Source organism: Sphaeramia orbicularis, chromosome 21 (genome assembly GCF_902148855.1).
Source record: "Sphaeramia orbicularis chromosome 21, fSphaOr1.1, whole genome shotgun sequence".
NCBI lineage: Eukaryota > Metazoa > Chordata > Actinopteri > Kurtiformes > Apogonidae > Sphaeramia > Sphaeramia orbicularis.
Window position 1 is genome coordinate 29,491,352 of NC_043977.1, and position 12,007 is coordinate 29,503,358.

The 12,007-nt window shown below is 38.1% G+C and overlaps 1 protein-coding gene across 1 annotated transcript in view; it reads left to right on the forward strand.

The window, feature by feature from the left end:
• The first annotated feature begins 687 nt into the window (after nucleotides 1-687).
• Nucleotides 688-12,007, forward strand: part of LOC115412110 (cohesin subunit SA-2) — a 32,258-nt gene continuing 20,938 nt past the window's right edge. The window contains exons 1-19 of the mRNA XM_030124410.1: nucleotides 688-800; nucleotides 1,091-1,200; nucleotides 2,439-2,526; nucleotides 2,641-2,805; nucleotides 3,462-3,558; nucleotides 3,655-3,731; nucleotides 3,826-3,897; nucleotides 4,961-5,165; nucleotides 5,265-5,416; nucleotides 5,533-5,606; nucleotides 5,731-5,854; nucleotides 6,637-6,735; nucleotides 6,841-6,920; nucleotides 7,205-7,312; nucleotides 7,393-7,513; nucleotides 7,604-7,718; nucleotides 9,139-9,242; nucleotides 10,035-10,127; nucleotides 11,074-11,160. Coding sequence (XP_029980270.1) covers nucleotides 1,151-1,200; nucleotides 2,439-2,526; nucleotides 2,641-2,805; nucleotides 3,462-3,558; nucleotides 3,655-3,731; nucleotides 3,826-3,897; nucleotides 4,961-5,165; nucleotides 5,265-5,416; nucleotides 5,533-5,606; nucleotides 5,731-5,854; nucleotides 6,637-6,735; nucleotides 6,841-6,920; nucleotides 7,205-7,312; nucleotides 7,393-7,513; nucleotides 7,604-7,718; nucleotides 9,139-9,242; nucleotides 10,035-10,127; nucleotides 11,074-11,160 — 1,911 coding nt within the window. The 5' untranslated portion in view covers nucleotides 688-800; nucleotides 1,091-1,150. The remainder of the gene's footprint in view (nucleotides 801-1,090; nucleotides 1,201-2,438; nucleotides 2,527-2,640; nucleotides 2,806-3,461; nucleotides 3,559-3,654; nucleotides 3,732-3,825; nucleotides 3,898-4,960; nucleotides 5,166-5,264; nucleotides 5,417-5,532; nucleotides 5,607-5,730; nucleotides 5,855-6,636; nucleotides 6,736-6,840; nucleotides 6,921-7,204; nucleotides 7,313-7,392; nucleotides 7,514-7,603; nucleotides 7,719-9,138; nucleotides 9,243-10,034; nucleotides 10,128-11,073; nucleotides 11,161-12,007) is intronic.

Sequence of the window (12,007 nt, forward strand, 5' to 3'; positions counted from 1 at the left end):
TAGAGTAAAAGTTAATTATGTGAATAATATTGCCAACTACACTAATACACTACACAACACTACTTGATTTTTCTTATCTGTTGTCAAAATTACAGTCAGAAATATCGCGAGATTTGTCCATTATGTTATTCTGTTTTACGCAGTAACAGTTTTCGCCGATCTCTGAACTTATCAAAGAAGACGGAAGTTGCTATTTACGTCTGTATTTCCTTTCCTTTCTCGAGTAAATGGCTCCTCCTGCTGTTAAAGTCTTGTAAAATGTTCAAGCAATGGGAATACAAGTCCCCCCTGAATTATCCAGTTTAATGTGTCTGTTAATTAAAATGCTCAAGAAGCATCAACAATAAAGTCAATTTCACGTATTACACGGTAATGACAGCAAGAATGAGCAATACGGTTAGCTGTATTTACGTTTTTTAGTGCTTTTTAAGACCTGGACTTTAATATATAACATGAATATACGACTAATAGGAGCTGAAATGTGTGGAAAGTGTGACGTGTTGTGGCAGTTGTCAGTGCTGAAGTATGCAGTGAAAACCAAACCTGACGGCGTCTGTCTGTCACAGTCGCCAGAGGAGGGACAAAGTAATGAGTGACGTTTACGCAGAACCAATCAAATCATTGCATTGCAGTTTTTATCCAATAGGGACGGGTTAGGCTGTCCGGCAACTTGACTATGAGAGCTGGTATACAGAAGCAGGATGTCAGTGGAAACAGTAGACTTAGACTAATCTGACAGCTTTCATTTTTCAAATCACTCCTTATTGGACATAAACAGAAGGATGAATCAACGTAAAGGGGTAAGCTGGAAAAGTTTAAAGGCTAACGAGCTACCTGTGAAGCAGTTTTATTCTTTGTGTCTTTGTTTTATTGTAGACACCAGATGTCCACTTCATGTAGCATTATGACAGGGCATTAGAGTGATTAATCTCACCTGTGTTTGGTTAGCTGTCATTGGGCTAGTATAAGGACTACAATCACGTATCTTTGTACAGAAATGTCATTCTCACCTAACTCCTCCCTTTATGGGGATTGTTGGGATATTATTCTGGTCCATGTGGTTGCAAAAAGTTTCCTGTTTTTTCCTCAGAGCAAAAGTGCATCATATCTTCTAATGCTGAACCCTGTTTAAAGATCTGAGGAGGAGGACATGATACCAGATCCCTCAGCTGCAGCTGCATCCAGGCTCTCAGAGCAGAAGTAGGAATCTGCAGATGATTTACTACAATAGAGGATGACTGATGGTTTAATGCATGAAATAATATAACATATATCATGAGTGACTGTGTCTCACTACTGATCAAGTCACTATGGCTTTACATTATTACTTGCATAATCGACAACAGAGGAATGTGCAAGGTCAATCATAACATTATGAATATTAGTGAAGTGGCAATAGTGTTGATTATTTCGCTGCAATGGCACTTCAACCCTTTCATGCATACTGGTCACTACAATGGACAGTTCTTCTCCAGCTGTCCTCTGGTATATTCATGGATTTGTTGTTTTAGTTCCATATCAGCCAACACAGTGGACACTTATGCACCATCCCATACACTGACATTCATACTATTACTGTAACTTTATGCTCTTGATAAACCTGATCTGCAGTAACATGATTGAGTGTAAATCAATTGTTAGTTGTTATTAGACTGAAATTAACAGTTTTGTTAAACAAAAAGGTTTTTTTTTTTTTTTTTTTTTTTTAAATATTATCTCCATAAAGTGAGTAAGAACTAGTATTAGAGTATGAGAAAACATCAGATTAGCTACATTAAAAATGCTTTTTTTCCCCATATTTTTCCACACAGTATATCACTTTGATATTGCGTTTTAAATACATGTTTCTTTGCTTCAAAAATTAAACATATGGTGTCCAGTTGAGTGGAGATTTTTGTAACTCTGTGAAAAATAGGTTAATTAAGAAAAAAAAATCATTCTCATTGTTTTTTCATGCCTAAAGAGGAATAAAAACAGTCAGGAAAAAAATCTTGATTAAGGTTTTCATAATTCATGCATCAAAGGGTTAAATTTGGTGGGATATATTTGTCTGCAAGTGAACATTTAATCCTTAAAGTTGATGTTTTGGAAGCAGCAAAAAGCTATTATTGTCCCCAAAGCTGTTACAGCCAAAATGGACAGTGTAAGGGCCTAAGCGACATTGACAAGGGTCAAATTGTAATGACTAGATGTCTGGATTCGAGCATCCTCAAAACGGCAGGTATGGTTGAGTGTCACATATTTATATAGATGTCATTCAGTCTGTTTATTCTTATTCAAAGCTGAAGTGTAATATGGTGATTTCAGCATTAATTTATGTCTTAAATCATCTGTGTCATAATTTGCATCAAGCATCACTGAATTATGTGATTTTAACCTTACCTTTGATATAGGCCTAGTATTAATGTAACTCAGCTTCATTTTATTTGACTATCTAGGAAGAACTCTTGTGATGGAGAAAATTCCACTGGAGCCATCAGTCATTCAGGAGATGAATCTGGGAATGAGAACAGACGAAAGAGTGTGGTAGGTATTTTCTGTTGATGATATGTTGGTAAATAGTTTTTGTTTAGGTAATGTTTCCTGCAGAAATGCCGTGTTACTTCTGTTTACTGTTTTTCACAACATTAAAATCCACAGAGAAGAAGAAAAAGACCACATGATGGCTCGGAGAATGTCAAGCGCACAAACACCAAAGCGAGTTGCAGCAGTGTGAGCAGAGCAAGAGGCAGTCACAGAAAACAAAGGCATGTGGAGGCGGTTACTCTGTTTGAGGTGGTCACCATGGGCAGAAGTGCAATGCAGGTGAGAGCTCATGTTTTATTTAACACTTTTGTCTAAAAATGAGCATTATGAGTTGCTCCCTCAGACTGTGGCCTTTGTAAAATAAGGAATATGTGCAATGTGCAGTGAAATTGTCAATAATTTGATAACCTTATGAATGCAATAAATACTAGTGTGTAGATAATAGCTTTACAGGGTTTTTTTTTTTCATCATTATCACGAGTCCTGCCCTCGTTTATTTTTCTGTGGTGGTTTGGTGTCCAACATAAGGAGACACTCTTGCAAGATTCTGAGTAATGGAGTGCATGTGAATATATTTTTTCTTATTCATTGTGTCTCCAGCTGCCTTTTGTGATGTGTTTTTATTGCAATAATGATGAAAGTGGGACTTATTGCTCAGGGCTACTGTGTATTGTTGTGATTTGGAGGCTTAAACCATGTGGTGTGTCAACCCCTCCGTGTCAGAGAGACTTATACCGTTACTTCCAGCTATGGTCAGGACATTGACATATTCCGCTGAGGAGTATTTATACACCAGACAGGGATGAGCCCATGTCCTGATTTACATCTGAAAGTGCAGCTAATGTTACAAATCAACATTACAACTCTTGTGATTTTTTTGGAATGTCAGTATTCATGTAAACTCTCTCTTTGATCTTGGCGTCATGGTTGACCAGGAGGTGATAGATGACTGGATTGAGGCGTATGTGATGGACAGAGACTCCTCCCTCCTTGACCTCATCAGTTTCTTTATCCAGTGTTCTGGGTGCAAAGGTCAGCAGCTGCCACACATGTACAAACACCTATCAAACACAGAATATACACAGCAGATGGTTTAGTTTCCTTTTGTTTTTGTTTTTTTTGCACCAGGTGTGGTAACAGCAGAGATGTGTCAGACCAAAGAAAACAGCGATGTCATGAGTAAAATGGTTGAGAAATTGGATGAGGTATGAGATCTTTAATCTGGATCCCTCCTTTATTGTCTCTCACAGACACAAGTTTCAATGCTTTATACTAAAACTGCATAAATGTGTATTTCAGATTGCTGGTTTGCAGTATAAGAAGTTTCTGGCCTTTCCTTGGATCCTCACAGTCACATGGCCCATGGATACGGTCAGTAATGTATTCACATTTATATTTCCTCATTAATCAAAGCATATTTATCCCTCATCTTCAAGTTTTTAGCAATAATCAACATATAATTCTTATATAATATTCCATTTTGTATTTGTATTGAATGTTATGTTATTAAACAGAAGTGTATTTTATCATTATGCATGTTATATGACAGTGTTGCAAAACTCTTAACAACTCATTCACACTCATTTCTAATCCTATTCATAAGAATCATTTGGGCACTTTCCAGTTAATTAAGTATGAGACGTGAATACTTCATGTATGGTTATTTCAAGTTGTGTCTAATTCTTTTTTGGCAGCAGAAATTATTTTAGGTTTGTGTTGAAATTTGTATGAATTGGGATTCCATTTCAGACAGTTAAAATAATAAAATGGCTGCTAGTAAGTAAGTCTGCATGGAAACACATCTGAGTTAGGATGAACCTGTTCTGCAGGATCATTGTGTTTTAAGTTTCTAAGATACTGACAGTCATATCAGGAAGTGCCACAGAGCTGTACTATATCATTCTAAAAACTGTAAATCAAATGATACTAACTATTTTAATCCATCATTGGACTAATTGGACAGTTTTATTTAAAGCTCAGTTTATATCAGTTTACTGTGTCATACCACTTAAAACTATAATTGTTTTATTCCTATATGTATACTTCAAGCTGTCTGTTTCTTTATTGTGTAACTGGTTGGATGAAGAATAGGTACAAATTCTCATACAACTGTGATCAGAATGATTAAATTACTTCTTTGACTATCAAGAAATGTTTCATACAAAAAAAAAATCTTGTAGTTTCAGCACCTCATAAAGCTTATACTACTTTCTCTGAAGAGTATAACAATGTTTTGTTTTGTTTTTTTCTTTGAACGTTTCCAGAAATAAAACAAGTTTATTCCTTTCTCTCTCCCTGATAAAATTTAAACCTAGACCCCACTGGTTTAAGCCTCTGAGTGATCTCTTTTTGTGTTCTTTCTTGCCCCAAAATACTGATTAAGCTGAAAATATATCCCTCAGGTCATTGCTGCTGTCTTCTGTCTCTGATTTAGGACAGTGTGGAGTATCCTCTGATACAGTCCGGACCGTACGGCCGCTGGTTCCACTCAGAGTTCTGTGACTTTGTGTCTGTCCTGGTGGCTCAGTGTCAGCACAGTGTCATATTTGACAGTTACCTGATGAATACCCTCATCTCTCTGCTCACAGAGCTATCGAACTCTTATATCCGAGCCTTTAGACACACTTGCACACTGGCTGGTAAGCGTTAAAAAAACATGCATTCACACACAGAGAGTCTTAGATATATTTATTAAGTTAATCTACTCTCTGGGTTTTTATCTGGACATCCCTGTTAAGCGCTGAAGCTGCTGAGCTCGCTGGTTGGTGTGGCTCTGAGTCTGAGCGTTGGCATCGAAAACAATCAGAAACTCTACAAGGTCCAGAAGACAAAGAATATGAGACAGAGAAGCACACCACAACTGGAGAGAATACAGAAGACAATTACTGAGGTTTGAGTGCTTTTCTCTTACTGGTAGTTACTACTAGAATTTACAGGATTTTGTCTTTTGTAAAGGCAAGTAAGTGTTATGTTCCTCATTCTGTGGCCTTTTTCATTTGGTTCAAGCTTCAGGAGAAGAGAGCTGAGATAGAAAGTATGATGGACATCATCTTTAAAGGGGTTTTCCTGAAGAGATATCGGTACATTTAACTGTTCCTGTCATTGTTGATTTGAGAGTTTATCACAGTTATATCAAATTATCAAATTAAATTCAGAACTTACCTGTGTGTGTGTGTGTGTGTGTGTGTGTTTGCTCTGAGGCAGTGATGTGCTACCAGAAATACGCTCCCTTTGTATGGAGGAGTTGGGTTTATGGATGAAGCTCTACAACTTGGTGTTTCTCAATGACAGTTACCTCAAGTATATGGGCTGGATGATGAATGACAAGGTAAACCACAGCAAAAAAATGTAACATAACGTGAAGTGTTGTGGAAAAACTAAGCTAATTATAACAAGTGGTGCTAGGCACAACAAACCCCACCCCTCGCGCATATTGTAGCTTATTTTGGCATAGATCCAGCTGATGTCATCATGTGTATGCGTGTGCTGATGTCAGCATATCAGTTGCCTCTGTATATGTGCCAAGTTTGAAGTAAATTTAAACAAAATGTATGTTTTTGTAGACATTTGGAATTTCACCCATTATAAGTAAATGGGGAAAAAAAAGATTTAAAAAAGGAATAAAAAATTCAAACTTTGACCTACTTTTCCCAAAATATTATGGCATCTGTTCTTGGTCACTGGCAATCTATAAGCCAAATTTGGTATGAATCCAACCAATAGTTTTGCTGCTACAGACATTTGACATTTTGCCCATTATAAGTAAATGGGGAAAATTAAAAAAAAAAAAAAAAAAAAAAAAAAAAATCATAAAAAATTTGAACTTTGACCTGCTGTTCCCAAAATGTAATGAGATCTATTCTGGGTCACTGGTAATCTAAAAGCCCAATTTGGTATGAATTCAACCAAATAGTTTTGCTGCTAGAGTGTTAACACCAAAGAAACAAAGAAACAAGCAAACTGAACCAAAAACAATGCCCCTTGCCTCCCTTTCAGGGGGCGGGGTAATTATAACCATTACAACAAAACTGATGATGTCAGAAATGACCTAAGAGACAAGCTATATGCTTTGTATGTTGCCTCTTCAATAACATGTATGTCGTTTTTCAGATACCTGATGTGCGTCTCAAGTGTGTGTTAGCTCTGCAAGATTTGTATGGAGATGCTCAGCTCCTGCCTAAACTAGACCTGTTCATGAGCCGGTTCAAGGTAACTGAGCTGAAAGAGGCTTACGAGGTGTAGATGTGCAGAGGTGAAATGTAATAAGTGCAGACATTATCTTGAATAATTTATCGTTTACTGGGTCTTCTTCAGGACCGGCTGATCTCCATGACTCTGGATAAGGACAATGAAGTGGCAGTGCAGACCATGAAGCTACTGGTTCTCATCTCCCGGTGGGTCACCTGGTAGTTTTGACTGATTGAGGATTTCAGTCTTGAAATAAATAAAAAGTAAAAGCACAAAGAAAAGGAAATGTATATATACTTTTCTACATACATACAGCATGCATGGATATCTATTTAAACATTAACTGTTGAAGACAACGGCTCACAACAAGCCAAACAACCAAACAAAACACAGTATTGATTGAAAAGGTGTAGGCTGAAGCCCAAATTCATTACTCCCATATGTTTTTATTATGCACTAGTTATGTGTCAAACTCCTTCTGACTCCTCAGGAAGTCTGATGATGCACTTAGTTCAGACGATTACAGGCAGCTTCTCCAGTTTGTTTACTCTTCACAGCGCCCTCTTGCAGTCACTGCAGGGGAGCTGCTCTACTCAAGGTAGGCCATCCTAATGTCAAAACTGAACAGACCAAAGAAATTAAAGCAGCATTCACCTGCATGATGTGGGTCTCTTCCAGGCTCCTAAACCCCTTATCCCCTGAATCTGAGGCTTTGGGTGAATCGAATGCAGAGGAGGTTCATAAACAACAAACATACGCCAGACTGAAGGCTCTACTAAAGTTTTACCAAGAGTCTGAGGTGAACAACACAAGCTCTTTCAATTCAAAACACTGGTTGTAGCAAGCTGCTGGCTGAACCCTCATATGTGTGTCCTGTGTGCATCTACAGCTGCACCAGCATGTGGTCTACCTCGTGGACAGTCTGTGGGACTGTGCTGGAGTCCTGCTGAAGGACTGGCCCACATTCACATCCATACTGCTGCAGAACTCTTCATACACTCCAGGTCGGGAAATATGTGTGTGTTGTTACATCACTTCAAATTGAAATTTGTCACAATTCTGTGCTGAAAGGACAGGGTTCCTGCGGGGTCTTAAAAGTCTTGAATTTACAAATCTGTATTTAATACCTTAAAAAAAGTCTTTAAAGCGTATTACATTTGATAAGGTAAGTCTTAAGTTACGGTATGTTGTCATTAACTTGTTGGCTGTATTGTGTTTAAATGTGTTTGGGAAATGTTCAAGCTGCAAAGAAAGTAACATTGATCTACTCAGTTCCAACCTGACAATTCATATTGAAATTAGGAACCAATTATTTATTGCTAACTTTGCAGCCCTGGTGAGAAATGATTACAGAACATTCAGCCCAACACACGTGCAGCCATTGGTTGCATGCGGCACCCGAGAAAGCTGATTTCTGGGAACTTTAAGGGACAGCTCACAAGCCAAAGTAAGCATGAGGAAGGGCCAAATTAATGCCTGGTTGGAGAAAAGATCATTCCAGACCTGGCTGACACAAGTGGAAGGGAATGGCTGTGAAATGGGCATTAAATACTGTTCCATGTAGACTTAAAAAGGTCTTAGAAAGTCTTAAAGGGGTCATATTTTGCTAAAACCACTTTTATTAGTCTTTGGTACATTTATTTGTGTGTTTGGACCCTAATAGTTCAAAAAGTTTGAATTTGAACCCTCCAGGTCTTGCAAAGCTATCTTTATATTAATTTTGGCAAAAATTGAGTGGATTTCTACTACCCGTTTTATTTCCTGCTCTATTTGTTATGTCTATAACTAGTTATGTCACGACATTTGCACAAGACTTCTGATGAACATTTCTCCGAGTGCGACATAATTGTTTGTCAGCAGCAGTGGTTGTAGTAAAAACTGAAAATATGTCCAAACTTTGAGCCGATTACCTAATATATTCAGTTGTTGGTTGAACAGGACAGAGCAGCACAGCCAACAGCCTGAAGGGGGTGTGGTGTGAAGTGGCTCATTTGCATTTAAAGGGCCAGCGCTCAAAACGACCTTTCTGGTGTCATTATTAAGAAATATTGTTGAAGATGGACCTGTGGAGTTTAATTAATGAAGAATTCAGACCCAAGCATAGCATTTACAGTTTATGCAGACCACAGAGAAATGTTTTAAAATGCATAATTCGATTAAAAAAATAAAAAAAAGCAAAATATCACTCCTTTAAATTTAACTTGAAGAAACCTGTAGGAACCCTGGAAGGAGTCAATCAGTCATCATGTCATTTGGTTGCATCCCCCGCTCATCACCTTAGAAATGAAACTGTAAATGCTTGCTTCAGTGAGTGGCCTCCGTGTTTATTTTTGCTGCTGTCAAAGCAAACTTGATGAATAAATCTGAGCACCAAACTTGGCCGTATGAACATGGCCATATAGTGTACTTTTGTGTTGTGTGCAGGTCTTGCTCGCTCAGAAGAAGCGGTGCTTGTGGAGATCATGGTGGCCTCAGTGCGTCAGGCCTCAGAGGGACCAGCGCTGGTAGGGAGGACTGGAGTGAAAAAGGTGGGAGGTTATTCTAGTGAAGACAAGAATATAACATCGCTCAGACAACCACACCAAATTTCTTAAAATATGGGGTCCCTTTTATTGATTTTATCAACACAGACAAAGATACAGTGTCAAGCTAGGCACACACTGCAAAAATCAAAATCTTACCAAGTTTACTTTTCTCATTTCTAGTCAAACTATCTCATCACGCTTAAAATAGGATATAATCACCTAAAGAGTAACTTTTCAGTGAGATACAATAACTTATTTTTAGACAACAGATGTTGAAAATCTTATTTCAAGAAATCTTACCAAGATAATTTTCACTTGTTTCATTGGCAGATTTGTTTTTGGCTTAATTCAAGATTTTTTTGCTTAATTCAAGCATCTAGTTTTTTTCTAGTGCATCAAACTATTCTGTGCTGTACCTCTCTGCTGTTTGTTTTCTTGCTTTGTCCTCTGGATATAGATGGCACTTTAGGACCTTCCTTTGGACACTCAGTGTCCATTTGCAGTCTTCACCTCATGGATAGCTCCTGACACTTAATGAACACTTTTACTACCTGATGGACTGACTTACTGAAATCTTTTATGAACTGGCAGTCTTTGTGTTTATTTTGTTGTCTTGTTTTGGTCTATGTTTGGACCATGTCTACTGTGTCATATCTGTACTTGAATTTTATGTTATCAACAAAAATCCTCCAAAATAAAATACTTACAAAAAATATATAACATCGCCTCAAATCTAATGCAATATCAATACTAAACACCCAACCTAAGTATCACATTGTGTTTGACTTGTTCCAGGTAATGAGCGCCAGAGAAAAGAAACAGCAGACTGATGACTGTGCAAAACTCACTGAACATTTCCTTGTGGTGCTTCCTAAGTTACTGTCTAAGGTATTTATTCCATTCAGTTGATGTTATAAAATGTTTATGTTTATGTTTATGTTTACGCATTTGGCAGACGCTTTTTTCCAAAGCGACTTACAGGGGAAAACCAATTAAATCACTCAATCAATCAAATTTTATTTATATAGCGCCAGATCACAAGAAAGTTATCTCTTGACATTTTATATATAGAGTTGGTCAGAACCAGACTCTAAGTCAATTCTACAGAAACCCAACAGAATCCTCCAGGAGCAAACACTTGTGACTGGTGACAGTGGCGAGGAAAAACTTCCCTTTAACAGGCAGAAACCTCGAGCAGACCCAGACTCCTGGAGGATGGCCGTCTGCCTTGACCAGTTGGGGTTAAAGAGAGAGAGTAGAGAAGGGGAAAAAGAGAGAGCGATAGAGATAGGGACTGGGGGAGAGGGGGAGAAGGGGGGAGTAGGGGGAGACACATGGAGGCGGTTGAGGATAAGTGAGTGGTGATGATGAGGGCAGGGAAGAGGCCGGACCACCGCAGCAGGTCCAGAGGTAATCGTGAAAGAATCTGTGGTTGTCCTGGGAAAAACCTTATTAGAATATTTAAAATGGAATGTTTGAAAGTGCTAGGACAGGAGGTGCTCTCGGAAGAGCTGGGTCTTCAGGAGCTTCTTGAAGATAGGCAGGGATGACTCTGTTCTTGTAGCACTTGGTAGAGCGTTCCACCAACGTGGAACGACCCATGAAAAGAGCCTGGATTGTCTTGTACAAGGTCTGGGGACCACCAGACTACGTTCCCCAGACGAGCGGAGTGGTCGTGGGGCGACATAAGCTTTTATTAGTGCACCTAAGTAGACAGGAGCAGACCCTGTCTACTTATGACAAAATGTGTCATATTGAATCCTTATTAAAGCATTCAGATGTCTGTTTATCACTGTGTCTCCGTAACGTCTCCCATTATATTGCATTTGGACAGTTTTCACATAGCTGGGACATCGTGGTCTCTCTGATGAAGATTCCTCAGTACTTCAATCCTGAATGCCCCGAGGCTGAAAACACACAGGTCTGCATCCCAGAGTTTCAACTTCTGCCAGAAACAAAGGAAAATAAATGATGCGAATCCTTTTGATTACAAATGAGTTCTATGTACTCTTGTAATGACAAGTCCAAATTGACTTCTTTTAAAAAAAAAAAGCAGTTGAGAAGCAATAACACGAATTTGGCATTTAACTAGATTTGTTTTATTTTATCAGTGTATTTATAGAGCATTTCTAAAATTAAGTTACCAAGTTCTTTCCAATAAAGCACTACAAAATGAGTAAAATCCAAAACTTTAGACAAAAACAACATAATATAAAGAATTAGATCAAATTCCAAAAAATTTGAGATTTAGAAGAAAATACTGAGTTACCTTGTGTGAGATCCTTTCGCAGGTCTTTTAATAGATTATGTAAATGCATTCAATCCTCAGGGACAGTCAGTGACAAACTTGCAAATAATTCTTTTTCAATGAGATTTAACAATTTTTTGACCAAGAACTAACTCCAGTATCTTCAACAAAGTAGAGAAAGGAATAAAAACTTTTCAACTGAAATGTTCCAAATTGATTTCATTTCTAAAATAAACATTATTTTACAGAAATTAAAATAAATTAATTCATTCATTCATGTCAGCCCTTCGATGAACTGGCGACATGTCCAGGGTGTACCCAACCTTCGCTCATAAGTAGCTGGGATAGGCTCCAGCGACCCCCGTGACCCTAGTGAGGATGAAGCGGGTTCAGACGATGAATGAATGATTGAATAGAATAAATTCTAGAGTCATTTTTCTAAAGTTCAAGTGAACACTGAATGAGTTTTCTTGTTGGGATGGATAATTAACGGTTCACTCTGCACGTATGGTTCCATCTC